General features: G+C 42.3%; 1 protein-coding gene across 1 annotated transcript in view; it reads right to left on the bottom strand.

Annotated features, from left to right (window-relative positions):
* The window catches only part of MYO16 (myosin XVI), a 467,123-nt gene that overhangs the window by 126,401 nt on the left and 314,338 nt on the right, over window positions 1–26,384 (bottom strand). Inside the window, exons 24-27 of the mRNA XM_081547232.1 lie at window positions 24,630–24,705; window positions 19,237–19,412; window positions 16,831–16,911; window positions 16,366–16,571 (exon numbers count right to left, since the gene is read on the bottom strand). Coding sequence (XP_081403358.1) covers window positions 16,366–16,571; window positions 16,831–16,911; window positions 19,237–19,412; window positions 24,630–24,705 — 539 coding nt within the window. The remainder of the gene's footprint in view (window positions 1–16,365; window positions 16,572–16,830; window positions 16,912–19,236; window positions 19,413–24,629; window positions 24,706–26,384) is intronic.

Below are 26,384 nucleotides of genomic sequence, written 5' to 3'. Positions count from 1 at the left end.
GGCCACCTGATGCAAAGAACTGACTCACTGGAAAAGACCCTGATGCTGGGAAAGATGGAAGGTGAGAGGAAAAGGGGACGACAGAGGATGAGATGGTTGGATGGCATCACTGACTCGAGTTTGAGCACGGACATGGGTTTGAGCAAGCTCTGGGAGTTGATAATGGACAGGGAAGCCTGGCGTGCTGCAGTCCACGGGATCACAAAGAGTTGGACACGGCTGAGTGACGGCGCTGAGCTGAACTGAAGTAGTAGCCACCAGTCCTGTATCAGATCCTATGTTAGGTGCTGGGAACACAGTCTATGAGAGGAAATGAGTATATGTCACTGAGGTTACACCTTGATGGTGTTGTAAGGAGATATTAAGGTAGAGTGGGAAGCCCAAACTGCTTTATTCCAAATATTTCCTATTCCAATATAAAGAGTTGGGATAGGGAAAGATGATTTGGACGTTGCATTTCTAAAGTATGTTATAGCATGGTGTGAAGAAATGAGCCATTCTCCGTGAACAAGCACCAGGGAGTGTACTCACTAAGAGGTCCAACCTGTGTTGTAAAACAGGGAACACAATCAGGACACAGAAGCTGCTGCCCAGGGGCCTGTCGATCAACTGCCATGAAAAAAAGACGCTGGCCCAGGCACGGGAGGAAGTGCAGGCCCTGTTAGCAGATGCGCTTCTCTGTTTGGAGTCAAGGAGCAAAATATAACAACGAATTAGAAGTCAGCATACAAAAGTACCGAGTTAAACCGTGCTGAACTGTTCGGTTCAAGTGCGGGAAGACGTTTATGGTGTCCACGCTGGTCTTGATAATGGGGTGCACTGGGCATAGAAAATAAATTACCTTGCACGTTGGCTGCCCAGTTTCCCCAGCACCACTTATTGAAGAGACTGCCTTTTCCCCACTGTATAGGCTCGCCTCCTTTGTCAGAGACAAGGGGGCCGTAGGTGTGTGGGTGTACCTCTGGACTTTCTACCCTGTTCCATTCATCTGTATTTCTGTTTTGGGGCTGGTACCGTATCGCTTTGATTAATGTAGTTTTGTAGTATAGCCTGAAGCTCGGGAGCCTAATTCCTCCAGCTCTGTTTCTCTCTCTCAAGACTGCTTTGGCTATTCGGGGTCTTTTGTGTTTCCATAGAAGGCGTAACATCTTTTGCTCTAATTCTGTCAAAAATACCGTTGATAATTTGGTAGGGATGGCACCGAATCTGTAGATTGCTGCGGTAGTGTAGTCATTTTCACCGTATTGATTATTTCAATCCAACAACAGGGTATATCCCTCCATCTGTGTCATCTTTCATTTCTTTCAAAAAAAAAAATTCCTCTTGCATCTAAATCGGTTCCAAATACACCTTTCACTGGGACAACACAGGTAGGTTTCTAAATAGCCCAAGGAATGACTCCTTTTAATAAGTTTCTTCCTGATAATCCTATAAATGTTAATGTAGAGATGGTATGTACGTCAGTCTCTAATGGGAAATGTATAGGTGCAACCTGTTTGTTTTAATATCTTGGTAAATAATCATTGCTTTATTAAATCTAGTCTATAAGTGATTGCTTCTATTCCTCAGCTTTGTTGAGCCTCAATAGACGTTTCTTTAAAACAGTGAAGGCTGTAATTTTGCTGAACGCCACATTTGGTGTGCTAGTTCTTGAGTGGGACTCTGATTTGTAGTGTCATGATGGTCAGAGCTGGAAGAAAGTCATGTTGCCCCATCACTAACCATCTGTCAGTGGTTGAAAAAGCTTTTCATTCCTATTAAAGTATTTCTTCTTGAGTCCCTCACTATGTGCATTGATAATTTTCAGGTCACTCTGTATGATTCATTTTTCTGCAAACTTCATTGTTTTGAATACATTAGAAGTTCTTTCCTAATATAAGTTATCCCATTTTTGACAACTGTGAGGAAGATAGCTGAGAACTATGTACAGAAATACATAGGAATTTTTTTGGTCATAAGTGGAGAGAGATCTGTAAGAATATTAGTTTAAAAAAGTTGTCATCACCATACTTTTAAAACCATGAATTAAAAAATAGGAAGAATTTACTAATAATAAAACAAATTACTTTTATTCCTTCCAAAATTGATTTCTGCTAAATGCAGAAACCTTTATTTCACTTATTAACTTGCCACAAAAGTAAATTTTCAGCTATCAGTAATAGGATCTCACAATGATGTAGGAAATGGTTCACGTGAGTATACTGTGAAGATAGTAGTAAGTGGGTCAGCTCTACCTATAAATTAACTCTTAGTTAATAATAGCTTCTCCCTTAAATATAGATCATGAATCCAGTGTCTATTGTGATGTTTTTATTCCTAAAAGTATTTTTACCGCGTAAATTGATCCTCCACTTTACAGTATTATGGAGAGTACTTTCAGTTAACAAAGCATTTCAAAGAACAAAGAACCATCAAATGAAGCCATTCTAAAAATCAATATAGAATGCTAACCCATGCACTGTTGTATAGTTATAATATGACTAGAAATTTCAGAGAAGGACTCAGTGTTTTTTGAGGAGTGAGATTAATACTAAGCTGTGACAAAGGCAAGCCTGGGATCTTTATCTCATACTAAAGTTTAAATGGCTACCTGAAAATGGGAATGTTTAAGGACCTCCCTGGCAGTCTGGGGGCTTCCCTGGTGCCTCAGTAAAGAATCTGCCTGCAATGCAGGAGACCTGGGTTCGATCCCTGGGTTGGGAAGATCCCCTGGAGAAGGGAATGGCTTCCCACCCCAGTATTCTTGCCTGGAGAATGCCATGGACAGAGGACCCTGGCTGGCTACAGTCCATGGGGTCACACAGAGTCAGACACAACTGAGCAACTAACACACAGACACACAGACACACATGCACAGTAGCAGTCCAGTAGTCAAGACTCCACACTTCCACTGCAGGGGTGTGGGTTCCATCCCTGGCTGGGAAACCAAGATCCCCCATGTTGCGTGGCATGGCCAAGAAAAAGGCAATGTTTAGGCATGATGACACCATACATTTTAATTGGTTTGGCCCAGGAACGCATCTCATATAGATGCATTGGATGATACTAATGAATACTACATGTTGGACACAGAATTTAGAGCTCAGTTATAAAACGATACAGGAAACTAAAAGGTTATTCATGTCTTAGCTCATTGAACAAATGTTTATTGGCCCCCTATTATATGCATATTGTTGCTATTTAGTCCTTAAGTTGTGTCCAAATCTTTTGTGACACCATGGACTGTAGCCCACCAGGCTCCTCTGTCCATGGGATTTCCTAGGCAAGAATACTGGAGTGGGTTGCCATTTCCTTCTCCAGGGGATCTTGCTGACCCAGGGATCAAACCCACGTCTCCTGCATTGGCAGGTGGCTTCTTTACTGCTGAGCCCCCTGAGAAGCCCCATATGTGCGTATACTAGAAGGTTTTCTGTAACAGGGCTTACAGTCTACAGGTAATGACAGTGGTTAAAGACTCATGAAATGCAAGGGTACTCAGATAAGTACAGCTTAAAGAGAGTTTGGGTGACCTATTTTCTGGTTTGCCAGGGACAGCCCCAGTTTATACCTATATTTCTGGCAAGATTATTAACAGTGGCCCCATTTCACTCTTAAACTTGCCCTGGTTTGGTAAACATGCACATGATCATTCTTATCACTGGCAAAACAAAATATTAGATTCTAGAAGAATTCTTCCTGTAATATACTGCTTAGAGACTAGGGACAGAGTTCTAAATTTTGTTCATATGACATTAATGCCCAAATAACCTTATGTTTAGTATTTACTCATTGGACTCTCACTGGGAAACGGATGAGAGACTTGGCACTGATACCCACCACAAATGAGGTCTAAATTAGTCACGTCATTAATATGACTACCATGCACGAATGTTTCTGCCCCGCCCCCCCAAAAAAACTTCATATATTGAAACCCTCATACCCAATGTGACTGCATTTACCTATAGACCCTTTAGGAGGTAATTAAGGTTAAATGAATTCATCAGGATGGAGCCCTAATTCAAAAGAACTAGTGTCCTTTGAGGCAGAGGCATTAGAAGTTTTCTGTCTCTCTCTGTCTCCCTGGCACCTTGATCTTGGATTTCCAGTCTCCAGAACCGTAAGAAAACAAATGCCAATTGTCTAAGCCACCCAGACTACAGTATTTTGTTACGGCACCAAACAGACTAATACAATGACTAACTGCTCAGAGTGTTACACTGAATGGCTCAAGCAAGTCATCTGGAACCTTTTCAGTTAAGTCTGAGCCAAGTCAGAAAAATGGACAGAATGCTTCAGAAACAGTCAGTCCACTTACGCATACGGAATTTTGGACATTTAATTCAGAAAGTCAAGATAATCAGATTTGGGATTTCAGTTCCTTTGGGAATGAATATCTCTGGACTTTCATTTACAAGATGTACTAATCCTTGGACTTTCTCACCAAGAAGATAATAACGGAAGAAGATTTATAGTCAAATCTGGGAACGTTACGGCTTCCCTGGTGGCTCCGACGGTAAAGAGTCAGCCTGCAATGCCGGCGTCCTGGGCTCCATCCCTGGGTTGGGAAGATCCCCTGGAGAAGGAAATGGCAATCCAGTCCAGTATTCTTGCCTGGAGAATTCCATGGACAGAGGAGCCTGGAGGGCTACAGTCCATGGGATCACAAAGAGTCAGACATGACTGAGCAACTAACACTTGGGAATATTTAGGCTACTGGGATTTTATTACTGGAGTTACTCGTTTGCTTTAATATTTTCACTTATTCTCATTGCAGAATCTCTGATGGGCTCTGCTGCACAATGTGTCAGAACGGGGTTTGAGATGGGAGATAAAATGCATTACAGTCTTGAATACAGAGTGGCCTTGAAATCAATTAAAGTAATGCACTGGTGGCCCACTTCAGAGTCTTTGGGTACAAAATCTATCCTGCTTCTCAGTGGTCCCAGGAAGACACACAGGGAAGCAGTGGGTGAAGACAAAGGAAAGAATACTCTGAAAGCCTCAGATGTTCCCCCAGGAGCAGAGCCAGTCCCCTTGTTATTGCAGGGTTCCTGGATGAGATCTGTGGTTCAGAACACAATACAAGGCATGGGGCTGACCAAGGACACTTCCTCTTCTTCTCTGTTGCTTCCTTAGAGTCAGAGGTAGGGTGATGCTCTGGGTCACTCTCTGATCCTTCACGATTCCTGAGGGGAGGGGAAGTGACCAACTAATCTAATCTCACCGGTAATTTTAATGAGAAGAAAGACAGGATTCTCAGCTGTTTGAGAACTGCTTGGAAGAAAAGTTGTTTTCCTTCTCTTCTGCAAGGCCCACGCTTTACCTGAGCAGCATCTGTCATTGGGAGGTCTACCTAAGCCCAAATTGTCTGTGATTGGGGCAGGAGGGTAATTCCGCTCAATTCTGGGGTTCCACTAGCAGACACTGTTGCCTCTCACGCCAAGCAATGTCTTTCAATCTAGACTTTATGTAAGAAATGTGACATTTTGATCATTTTTGTCTTCTCATTTTGGTCAAGAACTGGATTAGTAAAATGATAGGAATCAGGTCCCCTCAAATGAACTACTGATTACTGGAGCTTCTTTGTGGATTTCTGAGTTACTAAGATCATTTAGATCCTATGAATGAAAACTATCACTTATGTCTCATTCACTAGTACTCCTATAAAGCTCTCCTAATAGCTTCCTATAAAGAGAATCATATAATTTATAAGGAATGAAACAAGCAACTTAGGTAATTATTTAAGACTGGTTTGGCCCTGCAAGCAAGGTTGTTTTGCAATTATGTTTTACCTGACATAACTTATAATTAAAAATACTAAGTTGTATCGGTGGAGGCTGGAAATGGGGGAGCCCAGTTCAATCAAATAATCAATAAGATTCAGAATTCTGGGATGGAATTTTTTTGATGTACTCCCAAAATTTTATTAAAAATCAAGTATAACTGTCAATATATTGAATTCACCCTTTGAAAATAACGTCTGGTCTATTTTCCTGATTTCAGTTGTTTCACACTGAATGCTTTCTTGTAATTTAGTTGCTAAGTCTGCATCTTTTGAGACTCCATGCACTATAGCCCACCAGGATCCTCTGTCCATGGGGTTTTCCAGGCAAGAATACTGGAGAGCATTGCCATACCCTCCTCCAGGGGATCTTCCTAACTCGGGGATCGAACTTCTCTCTCCTGCGTTGGCAGTTGAATTCTTTACCACTGAGCCACCAGGGAAGCCTTAGCTAAGTGGAATTGTATATTGGTTTTAAATCATTTAGACTGGTCAGTTTTGGGTATCGTTTCCAATGTTGTTTGAAAGTTACTGAAGCCTCTTTGATTTCATTTTTCATATGATTTTTAAGGAAAATGTGCAGTTCTCCGTTTTCAAGGGTCATTTTTCTTACCCTTCTTGAGCTGATATTTCAGAGGTTGTTACCTGGTGCAGTTTCACCACCACACACATTTGCAAGATCCCTAGTGAGTATGGGAATAACTTCTGTCCAGAAAACTCCACAATATTAACTGGATTTCATCAGGAAACCGAGCAAAGGCAATCCAGGGTCAAGAGCCTAGTGCTGAATTTTAGAAATCTCCAGGGTTTCTTTGCCCCCGCTAATGTCATAGAGTTGTTTGGGCATCCCTGTGGTCTGGCCTGTGGCTGCCAAAGGCAATCACACCTAAAGAGACTGCACACATCATGGAAAAAGTAGAAAGAGCAGCTCCTTGAGAACAAGGCTGACGGAGGAGTAGTTAAAAATCCTCAGGGCTGAGGTGTGTGAGGCTCTGGACCACTATCGCACTCCTTGGGATCTCGGTTTTTTTAACTCTAAAGCAGGCAGGGACTTATAACGCAACTCGTGGGGACGCTGCGAGGATTCGATGAGACATGCTTGTCATCAGTCCTGATCAATCTTACCCAAGGCAAACGGGAAAGTCTTGCAATTATTAGTTATATCATAACTAACATGTGTGTAGTGAGAGCAGTCACCCCAGAAAAGGTTATTATGAGGAACAGAATCACGTATAGCGTGCAGATCTGGAGCTTCACCCACGGCGGGGGTTTAAGAACACCCAGGGGTGACGCCCCAGGTGCTCCTGATGGGAACTTCCCAAGGCATAAGGGCACTTTGAGCCAGTAAAACATTTGAATAAGATAAGAGTGAATGAGTAATGACAAAGAAGAGAGTGGCGAAGGAATGAGTGAATTAATGCTTTCACGGGAGACCATCTAGCTTATTAGAGTAGAAATTAGGATCAAGGCCAGATGCTGGGGATAAATGAGCAAACATCAAAGTCACCTTTCACAACCTGTCCCTTTTTCGATGGAAAAACACCCCCCAAATCTATCAGAAAGACGATAAGACTAGATAAAGGGTTAGGTGCCCTTGGGTCAAAACCACCCACCTTCTGTTAATGCCGACAAAGTTTAACTGTGGTCTTGACTGGCAGACCTGGAAGGGTCATGCACGTGACAAAGAAACTCTCCCGACACTGACTGTGTGTCCACACTGTCTATGTGTCGCTGGCGACCTTGTGGCTACCTTCTGCCACCAGGCGCAGCTGAGTAGCTATGTCAGGGATCTTGTGGCCTGTAAACCTACAACAGTCATTATTTGGCCTCTTATAGAAAAAATTTGCATATCTCCAGTAGATTAGAGGGGAATTTTATGATTCATAATCCATTGAGCAGTAGAAAAAATTCCTAATTGTATTTAAACGGAAATGGCCTCGAGACTCTATTACACTTCTCGTTCCTATTTTTATATTTCATTGAAAAATAACAGGTCCTCATTCCTCCCCAACTTCACTAAACTTTAGACAATCAGCCAACCCTGCAGAAGGGTTTTCACAGAAAGAATATGCTGAGACTTGGCGAAATTATCCCTGAAGAAACTATATCCTTTGCCAGTTACATTAGAATATTTAATAGCTCCTAAACATATTAATTCTCATTTCTATTAAAGATGTATTGACAGTAACTGATATCACTTCCAAGGAACAAAGAAAACTTTCAGATGATTCCAACCCAGACCTGTAGCTGGTGATTTCTGCACAGCGGGGCAGCCTCGGCCCGTTCATTTAACCCAATCAGCTGACGAGTGTCTCCTTTCGTCCGTCTCCATCATCCGTCTCCATGCACCCAATTTAACATCATGGCTGCGTGCCTTCACAGCCTGACCCTTCAGCAACAACTGTGTCATTTAAACAAGCTAAATGACTCAGACTATTTCTACGAGGGATCTCATCTGGGAACAATCTCAAAACAGAGATCACGCGTCCTCACCTTGCCAAGGATAATACCAGTCCCTGCAGCGCTTTTACTGGACAAGCCCTTCTGTCTTCCGCAAATAAGGCACCTTACTAAAGGGTCAACCTCTTCCCATGTGGAGGATACTGTCCTGCTCTCCCCTGTCAGCCACAGAGAAGTCCATACACAAATGACATGCATGACCCTTCCAAGTCTGCCACCCAAGACCCACAGCGAGATCCTCAAATATGTCCCCTCTACCTCTAGAAAAAGACTAACATTCAAAAGGCTAGCACCCTGAAAAGAGTAGAGATATGTAGGACTAAAATCTGGTATGCCCCTGGGTGACCATTAAAAAGCCATGTTACCTATAATGTCATAAGCATCCTTGTTTGTTGTTCAGTTGCCAAGTCATATCTGATTCTTTGCAACCCCATGGACTGCAGCACGCTAGGCTTCCCTGTCCTTCACTGTCTCCCGGAGCTTGCTCAAACTCATGTTCATCAAGTCAGTGATGCCATCCAACCATCTCATCCCCTGTCGCACCCTTCTCCTCCTGCCTTCAATCTTTCCCAGAATCAGGGTCTTTCCCAATGAGTCCGCTGTTTGCATCAGGTGGCCAATGAGTCAGCTCTTTCTTTGCATCAGAGACCACTTGAGGCCAGATTCAAGGAATGCAGGCCCTGCATACATCCGGATCCTTATCAGCATCCCTGCCCTTGAACCACTGGATAAAACTCCTCACCTAATCCTCCTGGGTGGTTGGGATACAGTTTTTGAGAGGCACAATGTGCCCACTGTGTCCTTTGCTCCACAAAGCAACACAGCTGCTCTTTTCCACTTCACTTAAAATTCTGTCTCTGAGATTTAATTTTGCACCAGAGCACGGAGGCAGAGCTTTCAGCATCATTTCCAGTTACTTGCATGTTATCCCTTTAAGAGGTTGCTGTCACTGTTGTTTAGTCACTAAGTCACATCTGGGTCTTTTGTGACTCCATCGACTATAGCTTGCCAGGCTCCTCTGTCCATGGGATTTCCAAGTCAAGACTACTGGAGTAGGTTGCCATTTCCTTCTCTAGGGGATCTTCCTGACCCAGGGACCGAACCTGCCTCTCCTGTGCTGCAGGCATATTCTTTACCACTGAGCCACCAGGGAAGCCCCCTAGAGGATGTGGTAGCTTGTCCCAAGTTGGCTACTGTCAATCGCCTGCTTCCTAACAAAAGTATCTTAGCTCCTCTGCAACTTCCTTGACCAATAAAATACAGAGAAAGTGATGCTGTGCTGATTCCCAGCCCAGCTTGTAAGAGAACTTCAGGTTTCCTTTCTTGTCCCTGGGAACATTGAGCCACAAGGTAAGAAGTCAAGACTATTTTGCTGGAGAAAGCCCACATGGAGGAACATTCAGGCGCCAGGCACAGGGATGAAGAAGCTGTCCTGTCAATCCATCGTAGGCCAACCTTTCCCACTGTAGGGCCACAATGGCTGGAGAAACCCCAAGCAAGTATTGCCCCACTAAGCCCAGTTATCCCCCAGAAGTGGGAGAAATAACAAATTGCTATTTTATGTCCCTAAGTTTGGGGGCAACTGCTAACTTAGCCAGAAGTGTACACACCCCCACTCTTTCTTACCTGCTCCCTGGTGGCTCAGCAGTAGAGAATTCCCTTGCAATGAAGGAGACTGCCTGCAGTACAGGAGACTCTGGTTTGATCCCAGGGTCAGAAGATCCCATGGAGAAGAAAATGGCAACCCACTTCAGTATTCTTGCCTGGAGAATCCCATGGACAGAGGAGCCTGGTGGGTTGCAGTCCATGGGGTTACAAGAGTAGGACACGACTTAGCAACTAAACCACCGCTGCCATCACCCAGGTTACCTCCCGTAAGTAAGGCGATTCCCCACCCCACAGATGGTGGCCTGGGCCAGGTGGCTGCTTTAACAACGGGATATAAGAGAGCAACAGATGCTGAATCTCAGCACACGTTGTAACAGCCACTCAGCCAAGCCTCTTCTCCCCTGATACAGGAAGGACATGTCCTAGATCTGGGCTATTCCTTAACCCTGGGGTGCACCATGAAAAAGAGACCCAGATCAGAGCCGACTCAACCTAAGGTGTGTGACTTCTAAATACGGTCAAATATAACGTAAAAGAGAAAGAAACCTTTGTTGTTGCAAGCCACTGACTTGGAATTTTTATGTTCTACAGAATGTACTGGTGCGTCTGTCTTTTACAAAGCCATCAGACCATTCTCACAACCTGAAGCATCCAACCACCATTAGAGAAAGCTGTTGAAATGGAAGACGGTGTCAGGTCTTTCCTGTACAGTTTCATAGAGTTTAGACCCAGAAGTACGAGGGGTGACTGGCAGCCCACTCCAGTATTCATGCTAGTGTCTACGCACGCAGCAAAATCTGCCCTCATCCATGGAGCCTGTGGTCTAGGGTAAGGGTAGCGGTTTTTTTCTGTAAAGAGCCAGAGAGTAAACATTTTATCTTTGTACGTCAAGAGGCAAAAATGAGGATATTATGGAGGTAACCGTTTAACATTTGACAATTTTAAAATGTAGAAGACATGCTTATCTCTCAGGTCATAACAAAAGTAGGTGGCAGGCCAGATCCAATCTGATCATCTGCTAACCTCTGCTCCAGTGAATATTTGATAAATATTAATAAATATTTGGACATAATATTATTCATAAATATTCATAATAAACGAATATTTCTGTTGAATGTATAATAAGTATAATACATAAGGTCTTCTTGAAGCTTCGAGAAGAGACACAAACCATTTGGGGATTTTATAAATGATTTTTCAATAAGAGGATGCCTGAGTGAATCTTAAATATCAAGTAAATGTCACTGAGTAAATAGAGAAAACAGTGGAAACATGATCACGTGAGCAGAGACACAAGCTTCTGAAACGCCATGATTTGTACATATTAATGTGACTTCCTCCCATCAGCACAAGGGCATCATGTAACACAAACACGCTATCCAAAACTTCTCAGTCCAACCTCAGTGTGACAGGTTTGCTATCTATTGACCCCACAGAAACACATACCTACAAACACAGGTGCCCCAGCCAGCTCAGGAGACCACAGACCTGGAGGGTTATAGCAACAGAAGTGTGTCTTCTCAGAGTTCTGGAGGCTGGGATGTATAGGATGAAGGTGTGGGCTCATTCATTTTTTACTGAGGTCTCTTCCTGGTGTGCAGACAGATGCCTTTCCACTGGGCTTCCCTGGTGGCCCAGGAGGAAAGAATCAGCCCGCAGTGCAGGAGACCCAGGTTCGATCCCTGAGTGGGCAAGATCCCCTGGAGAAGGAAATGGGAACCCACTCCAGTATTCTTGCCCAGGAAATCCCATGGACAGAGGAGCCTGGAGGGCTACAGTCCATGGGGTCACAAAGAGTCGGACACGACTTAGCAACTAAACCACCACCATGTTGCCTTCCCACTGCAAGTTCAGAGAGCAGAGAAGGACATGCTCTCTGGTGATTTTCCCTATAGGGACACTAATCCTATTGGTTCAGAGCCCCATCCTTATGACCTCATTTAACCTTAATTACCTCCTCATAGAACCATCTCCCTGGAGAATGAAATGGCAACCCACTCTAGTACTCTTGCCTGGAAAATTCCATGGATGGAGGAGCCTGGTAGGCTACAGTCTATGGGGTTGCAAAGAGTTGGACGTGACTAAGCAACTAACACACACACAGAGAACCATCTCCAAATACAGTCACATCAAGGGTTAGGGTTTAACACACGACTATTAAGGAGAAGGAAATGGCAACCCACCCAGTGTTCTTGCCTAGAGAATCCCAGGGATGGGGAGCCTGGTGGGCTGCTATCTATGGGGTCGCACAGAGTCAGACACGACTGAAGTGACTTAGCAGCAGCAGCAGCATTAAGGAGAAACGATTCAGTCCACAGGAGGTGATCCAATGATGTATCATGATTTGCACTTAATAATTTACTTCTGTTGCTCTGTTCCTTCTTCCTCCTGTACCTAAACTTGTGAGGTCTTTGCTATGGAGACAGTATCTTGCCTTATTACCCCACTCAGAAGCTACTGCTGCTATTAGGGGGGAAAATTCGACAAGCATGCTTCTTATTTAATCAAAATAGGATTTCTCCACAAACACAATTCTCCACTTTTGATTAGGAAGCCTCAGAATGATGGACAGCTATTCAAGCCAAGAAATCAGGAAGCGCATTTGCAAATACTGTCACATCTGCCTCTGGATTCCACAGGAATATCCATTATCCTCATCCGCTGTCATGATGGGTTTCAGAAGCAGTAAATGCAGTTCCAATAAATAGGGGCTTGTTTCAAAATTGGACATGGTTTTCTTTGCCTGGTATTTTTCCAGGAACCAAACTCCTCTTTGTAAACTAAACAAAGTAATTGGTTTGATGGGTTTTGACTCTCTAACATGTAAGACAAGGTGATACGAGTAGAAGTGTTTTGCATAGGAACTGTTATCTGGTATTCTGGCAACCAAAAACTTCTATTAATTTGCACCTCGAGGCTTTGTTTATACAACAATGCTTGACTGCCTGGGGGGACTTCAAGGTTCTGATGAGCTTTATGAATAAATATGTTACTTGTTGATGTGAACTGTGTTTTATTCAAGTTCTATAGAAACTGAGAATCTTTCTACAGATCAGTGTTTTTGTGATAATATTCCAGACAGGTGTCCTTTATTCAAGCGATGTGGTGACAAATTTCCACTGAAATACATTAATAATTCCAGTCATGCGTGTGCTTAGTCACTCAGTGTGTCTGACTCTGTGATCCCATGGACCATAGCTATCAGCCTCCTCTGTCCATGGGATTCTCCAGGCAAGAATACTGGAGTGGGTTGCCATGCCCTCCTCCAGGGGATCTTCCCAATCCAGGGATCAAACCCACGTCTCCCACATTGCAGGCAGATTCTTTACCATCTGAGCTACCAGGGAAGTCCAATTGCATTTATACTGATATGCAATTATAAATAAGGATTATAAATTGAAACTCACATCTTCTTTTATGTAAGGGGCCAGTTAAGAAATATAGAGATTTACCAAAAAGCATCACTTTCTGACCCAATATAGTATAGCTATGCTCTCTGTTATGCAGAAACAGTACTTTAAATTGAATAACTATTAACCTCCAATGCCAGCTTCATTCTGAAAATATTGACTAAACAGACAAATGCACAGGCATTGTGACTGAATAAGAGAAAGTCTCTGTCTAGAAGTCAGAACAAAGCAAGAAATGTACATACGTGGAAAAGGGGACTTAATTTTAAAAGATAATCATTACAAATGCTATTTTAATAGAGATAAGTCTTGGTAAGTATATATGTATATATATCAAATGAGACAAAAATAAAGGTCAAAAAATTTTCTAATTATTATGCCATATAATACTGTGTACACACACAGACTCATGTTCTCCACCCTCTTCTGGGAAAATAGGACAATTTAAGTGACTACTTGCTGGAGTAGCTATAAGGAAGATTCATGCAGCTATTAAAAATTATTCCAGAGAAACTCTGAGGGACACTTTAAAGCCAACTTTCTCTGATTGCATGAGTCTAAGAAACTCTAACAAAATAAAGAGCAGAGAATGCATTGAATGAGCTTTAAAAACTTGTTTATAGAGTGAGACTAATCCTATTTCATATCTAATACAGAATCCATTTACAGTGCTCCAGAAACTTCAAATGTATACAGATCACTTGGAAATCTCAAACAAATTTGCAAGTTTTAATCCAGTAAATCAGTAAATGCCTGAGACTCCCTGGTGGCTCAGATGGTAAAGAATCTGCTTGCAGTGCAGGAGACCACAGTTCAATCCCTGGGGTGGGAAGATCCCCTAGAGAAGGGAATGGCTACCCACTCAGATATTCTTGCCTGGAGAATCCCTTGGACAGAGGATCCTGGTGGGCTACAGTCCACAGGGTTGCAAAGAGTCAGACAAGACTGAGTAACTAACACTTTCACTTTGGATCCTCAGCAAGTTCTCTTTGATTGTCAAGGCACTCACATACTTCCAATCCTTGATTGAAGAAAATCAAACCAAATAAAACAAAGATATAATCTCCAAGTGAGTAGATGTTCCAGGGTGGTGGTTCTCTAAAGGCTGTCCACACACCAGCAACATCAGCTTCACCTGGGAACTCGCTAGAAACGGTAATTTGCAGAACTTATCTAGACCAGGGGCTTTCCGGGTAGCTCACCTGGTAAAGAATCCGCCTGCAATGTGGGAGACCTGGGTTTGAGTCCCTGAGTCCGGAAGATCCTCTGGAGGAGGGCATGGCAACCCAGTCCAGTATTCTTGCCTGGAGAATCCCCATGGGCAAAGGAGCCTGGTGGGCTACAGTTGATGGGGTTGCAAATAGTCAGACATGACTGAGTGACTAAACACAGCACAGCACATCTAGACCAGCTGATCTAGAACACTGGGGCTGCTGCCCAGAAATCTGTATTTTAACAAGCCTACCACGGACACTAACGTTAGAGAACCACTGCTTTCAGCACAACTTCGGAAGGGAGTCAGTATTGCTGAGCGAACTACAATTCATCAAGGCTGGGGACCCTCTGAGATCATATAACGCCTGCAGATAACAAAACCATACCCTTGTCCATCAGACAAACCTGGGGTCCCTGGACCCCCCTCTCTGTTGACTGTCGTCCAGAAGGTCTGGGGTAAATATGGGAATCTATTACTTACAACTTGTATGTGGGCAGGTTTCAAACTCATTGATCCAAAGACTTGGATTGAAAGGGGCGGGGAGGCTGACTTTTAATCCTTAAATTCTTATGTATGAGAAATACATACTCATGAACAGACCAAACATTTCTGGGGACTATAAACAGATATCTATTGAGGGAACAGAAAGAGGCCAATCAGAGCTACCAGACACCCCTCAGTGTACAATAAGCAGTGATGGTAACATCACCATCCCCATCCAACAAAAGCACAGATAACTTTTCCATTTAGCACATATCAATTCTTAATGTAGCCCTGTGTACTGTCCAACTTCGTAGTTCCTCCCTATAAACAGGAGAGAGTGTGTCTCTTCACTCATGAATAAGCATCTTTTACCTTTAAACCAAATGTCTTGTCTATCTGCACTACACATTCTGCAGGTTAAACATATTCACTCTCCAGACACTTTATCCCTAAATGTGGCGAATTTTATCTTCTCCCTTCTGAACAGTCTATCACTTCTTTAAGAAAGAATGGCTCATATGATGCTTAATTTCTTATTTGTGTCCTTGGGAAATTTAAAACACACAATAAACAACTTCTATTTCTGTCCTCTGGGAAACAAAAGGGTATAAAAATTAAATTTAGCCGTAGCTTAAATATTATACCCTTTGTTATGACTATTTCCAACTTGGTGATTGAAGTTTTTTGGTTGATAGGTTGTTTGAGTTTAGCAGCTTCTTCATACCAGAGGCTCAAACTGCTTTGTTGCTCAACCAAAGTCTTACACTCTCTTCTTTTAGATAAATGGTTTGCCAAATAGATTTCACCATACTACTCTTGTACAACTAGCTTTTATCTGTTAATGTTAAATTTTGGGCTTATAATATTGATATTACTTTATATCAATATAATTTTAAATTCCATGTTTTTATATAAGATTACCAAATACTTTCTTTTTTGCCCACACTGCTCTTATTGTTTAACTGCCTAAAAAACAGATATTCTCATTGTGTTCACTGCTTGTGTTCCAATAAAACTTTATTTACAAAAAATAGGTAACAGGCTAAATTTGGCCCATGAGTGCCAACCCTTGACCTAAAAAGTATTTTGTTCATACATTTAAGGAGAAAATAATCCCACGCATAGCTTCTTGTATTCAGTTATAATTTTAAGTCAATATTATAAGCAACAGTTTTATAAATCTTTAAATACAAGGGAACCTAAGTTTAAGGAACTATGAAAATTGTTTCCAAGTGACTGTCCTCGGTAAATTTAAAAGCGTTTTATATAAGCTTTGTCAGTACATTCCATGGTTTCCCAGAGCATTTTGTTTACTCATGGTAAAAGAGTATGAACAATAGAAGAAATGCCAGCAAAGCAATCAGAAGGTCCACCGACAATAACATCAGCATGGTTCTGGGGATGGTGGACATGAGAGAAAAACCTACCTCGACAGAAAATCGGAGAACGAAAGGCGGACAGGGTACCCATGTCGGATGCTCTTCACCATCTCCAGGATCCCGACGTACTGCAGCTGAGCGGACACGTAAAAGTTATCAAAGGTGTCTGGCAGCCTTGAGTTATTGGGCTTGATGCAATGAATAAAGTGTGGAGTGCACTTCTGAAGTCTCCCGGTAATATCCGTCAGAGTTTTCTAAGGAGAGAAGCAAAACACAATTGATTCTCCAAAGAAGACACCAACTGACGAGCAAAAGCCATTTTTAAATAAAAACCTTTATCTTCAGTCCATGATTCTTAGGTATTATGCATTCACTCATTTTGTGTGTACATGTGTGTGCGTGCTTCCTTTTCTGAAGTTACTTAAGTGGTCAAAATGGAAGAAAATTCCATGTAAAACCTTTACAGTTGATACAATCAAAATGGAAACATTTGAATCTGAAAACGTCACTAACCCTGAGTTGCGATGCAATGGTGGCTGGACCTCCCCGGTCTAGTCTTTGAAGAAACGTAGAATTTCCTTTCTTTTTTAATAACTGTCATGAAAACAAAAGGAAAACATAAGCAGGTTTATTTTCCTAAGCTCCAGTGTAGGAGAAAAAAATTAACCTTCCCATTCATGTAAGTTCACTCACAGGCAGAAGGAGATTCAAAAGAGGCTATAAAACTCAGTGCCAAATGGTTTTCTGCAACGGTAGGAAAATAGGCAACTACATGTAAAATAATCTTTACTGCATCCTTTTAAGTCCCTGGCTGTCACCAACCTGCAGCTACTTTAATTTGAAAAGAAACAGATGTTGACTAGCTTGGTGGTACAATAAACTGACCTCGGTCTCTGTGATTATATTACTAATTGTTTGTCATGAAATGCAGCTTATTCTGGGGTAAAATGATGCTATTTTATGTTACAAAAATTTGATGCTTTAATGATCATTGTTTTCTTCCCTAAGTTAACTATCATCAGTGTCTTACTCATTTTCTCCCTTCCTTTTCTTCGTCTTCATTTTTTCACGTTACAAGGGGTTAGTAAATTACTCGCCTATGAAAAATGATGGTAGACTTTTTTTTGGTAAGTAATTATGTATAGCTCTTAAAGAAAAAAACTCACGTGCAACACAGATTAAATGATTATGGATATAAAAGAATTAAGTGAAAATGAAGGCAGTGGGTGAAGAAAGAAAGAGCAGAAGGTAATTAATTAAATTCTACCAGGGGTTAAGAGAAACCTCAGCCACTAATGTACTGTTAAATTTCACAACATCATACAGACTGCGACCAACAGATCTATCGATCCAGAATCATTTATCTTAAACTAAAAGGTCTCGATAGAAGAAAAATTTGATGAAACATTCTTGTCAATATGGTGCTGCTATCAAGGCAGTAGCTCATTTCCTCCCATTAAGATGAAGGTGTCAAGCTGGAATGATCAAGTGTAACTGACAAGGGAATGGAAAATGAAGTGACTGGTGGAAGATCAGCCTGTTTTCTATAAACACAAAGCTGGGCGTGATGCTCAGTTGAAGGGTGGGTAGACAGCAACGCTCTGGTCACAGGGGTGTGTGTGCAGGGGTGAGGACCCTCAGAGGGAAGTGAAGGATGGAACACTTAAGGGAAAATCATAATAAATAAATCTTCATCCTGTGAAATTGAACACTCAATTTCCCTTTCTGGGTGGAGGAACGGCTATGAATTACCTCGCTTTTGCAGTCCTTTAGGGGAAAGACTAATGGCATCTATGCCTGGTAATGTTTAATAATTAAGGTTAAAAATTACAGTTTGGAGGTGTGTGGTGATTTCTTGCTCATGATTTCCAGGATGATTGAGAAAGCAGGGGCCAGAAGTTTCAGCGAAACCCCCAGGAATAGAGATCTTCCTACAAAGGGGAACTCTTTGTCTTTTTTATGTAAAAGATGCCATTTAAACATGCAGTGAGATGGAATTCCTGTGATCCTCCGGTTAGGCAACAACTATATCAAAAGATGCGAAACTAGGGTCTACTGGCTAAACACACACACACACACACACACACCCCTCTCTAATAGGCTGTACATATTTCTGTCACTTTTCTGTAATAGGGCTGATTTTAATCATGCTTTTAATTGGTAAGCAAAAATGCATTCCAGCAGGCTATCACGACTGAATTTCTAAAATGGATCGTCTTGGACCCCTTCCCAACCATACTTCACGTCTTTTAAAGTTTTTGTAAAGGCAAGCAAAACAAACTGGCACTGAATTCATAAACTCGATACATCTCAGTTTGAAACAAGTCTTCACTGAATTTTTTGTTCTATTTTTACAAATCATCAAAATCTTTAGGTTGTAAGTACAACCTCGCGGGTGTGGAACGAATACACATTAAAAAATTAGCGTAACGCAAAAATAAATTAAAAATCTACAAAACACACAGTGAAAACACTTCAGGACCTGAAAAATACACTATGTCTATATGAGAAACTACAATTTATTGTTTGGAGACCTAAAACCTCTGAAGTGATTAACGTCAACAGAATAAGGTAGCTAAGTTTATTCCCTTTAAACCTTCTGTCCCTGCAGTTACCTCCCATTCATCAAAAACACAGTTGCAGAGATGAAACTTAAAAAGGATGTTGCAGAGACAACCAATAAAATGACTAATCCTGTATTTGCTATCAAGTTTTCACTCCACTGTATTCTCTCATACCATCCTCTCTCCAAGGATTATACTTTAGGTAAGCAGTCTTTCCGTTAATTTTTTTAAATTAAAATATCAATTTCTTTTCATTAGCATAGAGGATTGTACATTTTTTGTTCTCTAAAAGAAGAAGCAAATGTGCTAAGCAAATTTAAAAACAACCGGACACAAATCATAAAAAAACTCCTACCTTACTAAGTTCTAGATAATTCCTGTTTTCTCCCATCATTGACGATGCTGTCATTTTCTTACTGAGCCGGGCAGATTTATGTCCTCTGAATTTAAAAGAAGGAGAGGAAGATACAAGGGCTCCTGTTTGTGACAGTTTCGACTGGAACAAATGATTGATCACGACATTTTCACTAGCTAGGAAATAAATAAATGAATATTGTAAGTGGCATTAGAACTGTAATTTACGCAAGCATTAAGCTTACTCCTCATCCTAGCGCTCTAACCACTAACACGCTCTGCGTGGGGAGGGACACATTTCCTTCTGCCCCTTTTGTTTTTATTTTCCCCACTATTCATCACGCCGTTTGATGAATTCTGACTTTCTTTGCCCTCCACCTGGAGTCTGGATCCCAAGCTCTCCTGCACCCGTCCTGCACCCTGAAACCTTTGCTCGCAAATTGAGGGGCACTTGCTGCTCTCCTAACATCCAGAACCGGATCGGACCTGCTTGGACCTAAGAGATCTCAGTGCACTTGACCAAGTCATGAAGATTTATGGTTTCCATTATCAGCTCTCCGTTCCAGGACAATAAATGCCAGGAGCCCATATCCCCAGGAGGAAGCTCTCAGGGCGTCTGCAGACATTGGGGGAGCCCCTGACTCACTCGGCTGTCTCTGCTGTTAGGGGAAGAGGTGCCTCTTTTTCTGATCCAGTTACGCTGCAAAAGGGAAAGCAAGTTGATAGCTTTTAGATGTCAGGTTACAAAAATTCTAGTAGTCCTGGGTCCATATGTCTTTCCTGACACCTCAGAGAGAAAAGGGTGCATGAATGAATGGATTTTTGGTGGCAAATCGGAACAGTCAAGTAAGAACCATGTCTGTCAGTTAAGGACCTAGAAGGCATGTTTCTCGTGATACTTATAGCTGTATAGAGTCAATGCTTAAGTCTTAATTTCCTTTTCTATGAAATAACCACTGAGTACCTACTTTATGGGTTCCTACAAGAATGAAGAGTGATGTAACATGCATAAACTGCTTAGGATCAGTCTTAGCTCGCTGGACAGTCAGCAATGGCCAGAAGCAATGTGATTTAGCTTCTACCATTCCACGCTCAGATTATTTCACTTGCCCAGCTAATATATTTATTAGCAGTGCATTCAGTGAAAAGTCACTGCATGAATAAAAAGGAAAAACAGCAAGCCGGGAGAAGGGACAGAGAAGGGAAGACACAATTATGGATCGCAGGAAGGTAAACAGGAACCTTGTGGTTATGGGTTTAAGTTTTGAGAATCACAATCAATTCATGATTTTTAATATACAGTTTTATATATGTGTGTGTGTGTATATAAAATCTATACGTATATCTTACATTTTCTAGTTCTGAAAGGATCTAACAGCAGTAAGACTCCAGTTGCAATGAGCTCACCCTGCCCCCATTTCTAAGTTTCTTAATACTATTCATTGATAAAATAAGGCTCCCTGGGTAAGCGGCTAGTTTTGGATGTGAGGCAAGGTAGAAGATCTTAGAATATTTTGGAAAGCCAGACTGTAATAAACAGCGCTAAAAAAAGAGAAGAGAACCTGTCAAAAGAACAAAAGAGCCAGCATGGAGGGGTTCTCACTGGCTAAGTCTTGGGCAATTTTAGTATCAAAATAATGACAGTAATGGATTGTGTCCCTTAAATAAAATAACAATCCATGAGTCCATACTGATAATGAATGAGCAGACGGATGGATGAGTTATCGGAAAGGAGCGTTCTTATAGCAGGATATCATTGCTGAAGATGGGGTTATAAAAATCACACTTTTGTAACCAAAAGAGAAGTCACTGATTTAGACAAGAATCATTGCCTCAGTCAAAACTAATGGGTGAAAGCTTGTGATAAACACTTCTTTATAAAGTACTTATCAGTTACAAGTAGAAAACAGTGACTTTAGGGAACTCCGAAGGACAGAGTGATCAAGGTGAAGGTCACCATGAGCTTTGGAACACAACGTGCTAAGAAGGAAACACCATCACTTCTGTGGGGCTCCTGCCAAGAAGGTGGAAACTGATTCCAACGTGCAGAGACAGCAAATAAGCCCACACTGAGGGACATTCTTCAAAAACTGGTATTCCACTTTTAAAAATATTAACGTCAAGAAGAAAAGCTGAGGAAGTGTCCCAGATTAAAGAAGACTACTGAGAAATGGCAACTAAACTCACCAAATGATCCTGAACTGGGGGAAAAATCATTCCGAAAGAGATTTGTGGGATATTCAGTAAAGTGTTACATGAACTCTGAATTAGAAACTGGCGTCATAGCAATATAATAGTCTGATCATTTCCTGGGGTTATGGAGGTCATGTCCTTGGTCTCAGGATATGGACCGAAGGATTTGGGCAGAAAGACAACACTTGGCCATTCTCCTGGGGCTCAGAGAATGTCCACACGTACACAGCTGGAAAGGAGCTAGCAAGAGAGGAAAGGAGGAGGAAAACGAAGAGTCAGCCTGGGAAAAGAGCATATGGGCGTTCTTTGTATACTAATTTTGCGACTTTAAGTCTGAAATTGTTTCAAAACAACAGTGAAACAATAAACATATAATGCCACGACCTGTTTAACTAAATTAAAAATATTATTTATAACTAGTCTGTGGATGAATGGAACCATGGGTAAAACAGTGCAACAAGGCATTCCCATAATTGGGGAAATGTCTTACTAAGTCTCTCAACACTAGATGGAACTTTGAACCCAAACACATAACTGGACGGTGTCTGTCTCTTCTCTGGATCGCAGGCTGGGACCGCGTGAAGGTCAAGTGGAGAAGCGTCGCCCTGGGATGCAGACACGTCATCATGGGACAGTGAAGCCCTGCCCCCCGGCGGAGCAAGCGCGCTGAGACATCTGGCCTTGGTGTCGCGCCTAAGAACGTGGGGAGGAAGCCCCTGGAGAAGAGACAGCTCTGGCCTCCCTTCTCTGTCTCTAGGAGTCACCTGCTGCAGGCATTTCCCTGCAGGTCCCTATATGCACAAGCGGCAATGAGAAGCACCCCTTGCTGGGGTCTCCACACAACGCTCTGGGCACCTTCCTGCCGGGAAAAGGGGATGAGCTAACCACGGTACCCACGGTCTGTAAGCAGGAATGCAGAACTGCCAACAGCATCACCGGCAGTAAATACCTTTCCTCTACTTCCAAGCAGACTTCCCTGGTGGCTCAGACGGTAAAGCGTCTGCCTACAATGCAGGAGACCCGAGTTCAATCCCTGGGTCAGGAAGATCTCCTGGAGAAGGAAATGGCAACCCACTCCAGTATTGTTGCCTGGGAAATCCCATGGACGGAGGAGCCAGGTAGGCGACAGTCAGTCCGTGGGGTCACAAAGAGTCGGACACGACTGAGCGACTTCACTTCACAAAACAGACTGAAGAGTCTGGATTTTAACTTTTCTGCATCTTTTGGAGTCAAGTGGACCTGACTTCTCATCTCAGGCACCCAGGGGGACCCCTGCTGCTTTTCTGTTTAAGCTGTTGCCACCCAGCTCCCTGTCTGCACTGGGCGGGGTTCTCAGAGACCCAGCCAGGTTGGTGAGGATCCTGCCACAGACCCCACCTCCTTCCTCAAGCAGAGATTTTGGATAATATGATACAAATCAGGTGCTGTAAGCAAAGCACCTAGCAAGGTGTCTGGAAACATTACTGTTATCTGTAAACTACACTTTCGTTTAATAACTGTGTGCAGTGTACGACATTCCACAGATTCATAAAATACTATCTCAACCCTCCATCTTTGCTGGTATGACAGAATGGGTGAGCCACTGTGGCCTGGGGGCCAAATCCAGCCCATTGCCTGTTTTTGTAAATGAAGTTTTATTGGAACACAGCCATGTGTATTGTCTGTGGCCACATCCTCTTTATCACAGCAGAGTTGAGTCGCTCTTAACAGTGAACTTACGGCTCGCAAAGCGTAAAATATTTATTCTCTAGCCCTTTGCAGAAAGTGCTTGCCACGTCTTGTATGAACATATAAGGACACACTGTAAATTTTATCCTGGTGCTCAGATGAATCTACAGTCTAAAGTATTTAAAAGCAGATTCACCTGTTTTCTCTTGGCACTTATCATGCAGCACACACAAAAGAGTAACTTTAAAATATAAGGACTCTATTAAGATAAGCAGAACTGCAATAACACGCTATCTTGCTTTCATTCTCAATATATATTATTGTGCCAACTTTGAAAACATGCTGTACATTAGACCTTCATAAAATATATGGATTCAACTGAAGTATGTTATAAATGAAAGTCCAAATATTTGAAAACCAGAAGGAAGATATTTCCAGTGATAATAAGCTCAATTATCTCACTCTTCTTTTTCACATGGTAGTATTCCAAGTCCATGCTTTTATCATTAGCCTCAGCCTTTAAGAGAACTCAATAACCATACATCCTGAGAGGCAAGTGGAGTCATTCTCCATGAAAAGCAATATATTGCAACTCTGCTATTTGATTTAAGGTAAAGGTGTTCCTCAAGCCAGAAGTGATATGGATGCCTTGTTTCCAGCTCAAAGGCACCCACCTGTTTCATGAAAGGCTATCATAGCTTCTTTTCCCAGGAATGATGAATGGCTTCATCTCATTTAGAGCAACTTAAAGCACAAAAGATGATACATTTTAATTCGTTGAAGAGATTATTAGGAAAATGTGAATCACTGCAGAAGTGCTATTAATAAAATAATTACTAGAGGGGATAGAATTTATATGTAATATATAGATCTGTATATGGGCATATATGTATATAAATATACTCTATATAAATACAGTACATCATTTTACATACAATATTGGGTTTTATATATATATATATATACATATATACATATATAAAGTACTACCTGTATAAAAATACATTTATAAAGCACTAAGGTTCACTAAGTAGTTGCTGCCTATAAATTTATATTGGTATATACATACATGCGTGTGTGTGTGTGTGTGTAAATCTGCGCTCTCATTTTACTTTATAAACATCAGTCTTTACACCTGAAAGTGCACATGAATGAAATAGCACCCTTCGGTGTACTCCCGAGTCATTTTAAGTCATGGGATTCGCCCTGCTGTGGCCTAAATAACTCTGGAAACCATATTCATCTTCATCAGTCTGCACAGAAGAGCTTTTTTATATTCACACCACCGGAGTGGTAAAGGTGTTTTATATTTCTATCTGCTAAAAGCTTAGTTAAATTATGGTTTCGACTAGACTCCAAATTAAATTGTAACCAAAGTGTAGCATGGCAAGATCCATTCCCTATTATTCTGGGCATTAGGATGCAAAAGATATTTCAATTATCCTTAGCTGGTGGCATATTTTACAGGACCATGTTCAGAGACAGGGACATAAAGAACGGGTGGCATTTTAACCATAGAGGAGGGAAACTTACTTTTCATTACAAATAGAAGATTCTGTGAAAGGGAGTCTTTATTTTTTTCAATTGCTCCAACAGCTTCATACATTACCTGTAATAAAAGAAAGTAGCATCATTACTAACGGTTAAACATGACCATGAAAGTAATTTTTTCTTTTAAGAACAACTTGACTCAGCGACAGTTTTAAATTATTCATAAGAACAGTGTCTTCAGGTCGTAAAGTTCTCGCCGCAAGCAAGTTCAAAGCTCTCCTTCCCAGGCTCTCCTCTGCACACTGGATCAGGGACGCCTCTCCTGTTCCGATGGGCAGAGTCCTCCTCCAGTGTTGGAGAAAATGGTGCTGATTCACATCCACTGAGGTCCCTTTGGTCTCAAAATCTCTCACCTGCTCAGAAAACCCACTAACCCAAGTAGAAAGGCTTCATGACACCTTGGGAAGGAAGCAAGTGTCACCTCAGGACGAGAAATGGAATGGCTTCTGCATTAAATCCTGAGCATTAAGTCCGGAGAAAACTCTAATTCGAAAAGAGACATGCACCCCAATGTCCATGACAGCACTACTTACCATACAGTGGCCAGGACACAGAAGCACCCTGAGTGCACATCGATGGACAAAGAAGGCCTGGTGTGTATACACGATGCAATCCTACCCAGTCATAAAAAAGAATGGAATAATACCATTTACAGCAACATGGACGGACTAAAAATTATCGCATTGAGTAAAGTAAGTCTTTATGATGCTGGGAAAGATCGAAGGCGGGAGGCGAAGGGGACGACAGAGGCTGAGGTGGTTGGATGGCATCACCGACTCAATGGACATGGGTTTGAGCAAGCTCCGGGAGCTGGTGATGGACAGGGAGGCCTGGCGTGCTGCAGTCCATGGGGTCGCGAAGAGTCGGACACGACTGCGTGACTGAACTGAACTTAACTGAAAGTAAGTCCCACTCAGTCACGCAGTCATGTCCGACTCTTTGCGACCCCATGGACTGTAGTCCGCCAGGTTCCTCCACCCATGGGATTCTCCAGGCAGGAATACTGGAGTGGGGTAGCCATGCCCTCCTCCATGGGATCTTCCTGACCGAGGGACCAAACCTACATCTCTTGTGTCTCCTGCACTGGCAGGCGGATTCTTTACCACTGGCGCCTGCTGAGCTAAGAGGTAAAGCCAGACAGATGAACAACTTTCAGATACTTCTCAATCACTACCCAGTTTGGTCCTAGGCCAGAACGTGGCTTACCAGTATTAGAATGCGAGCTATATGTTATGTTATGTATTACACGTTGTTGAATAGAAACACATTTTTATATCATCTAGAGCAGTGGTTCTCACCCAGGGGTGACCAGTGTCTGGAGACATTTGTGTTTGTCACAACTGAGGGGTTGGAAGGACCGGGATGCCGCAAACATCCTACAGTGCCCTGGAAGCTCCACAGTGAAGAAGTATCTGGCCCCAAAGGACATTGGACTGAGGTTGAGAAGCCTCAACCTGGACCTTGGCTCCTGCACGCCTTCCTGTACTAGAGACGGCGGCGCCCTGTGAGACTCCAGACATCCAGCGAAGGCATCCACGTCCGTGGGCATCTGGCAGGTTATTTAACGTCCCAGAGCTGACCCCGCAGTGCCGAGTCCTCCTCTCTACGGCCCCAATCTACGGTTCTAGCCTCTGCTTTTCAGGGGAATCGGATGATTCTGGGTTGAACACACACACACAAGTGGATGACTGATTGTCTAAAAACATTCCTTGTCTGTCTTTGCTCCTGTTACACCTT

This window comes from Giraffa tippelskirchi, chromosome 12, assembly GCF_054371585.1.
Source record: "Giraffa tippelskirchi isolate mGirTip1 chromosome 12, T2T-mGirTip1v1.2.pri, whole genome shotgun sequence".
Lineage (NCBI taxonomy): Eukaryota > Metazoa > Chordata > Mammalia > Artiodactyla > Giraffidae > Giraffa > Giraffa tippelskirchi.
The sequence above is the reverse complement of the archived record's forward strand: the minus strand, read 5'-3'. Positions and strand labels throughout refer to the sequence as shown.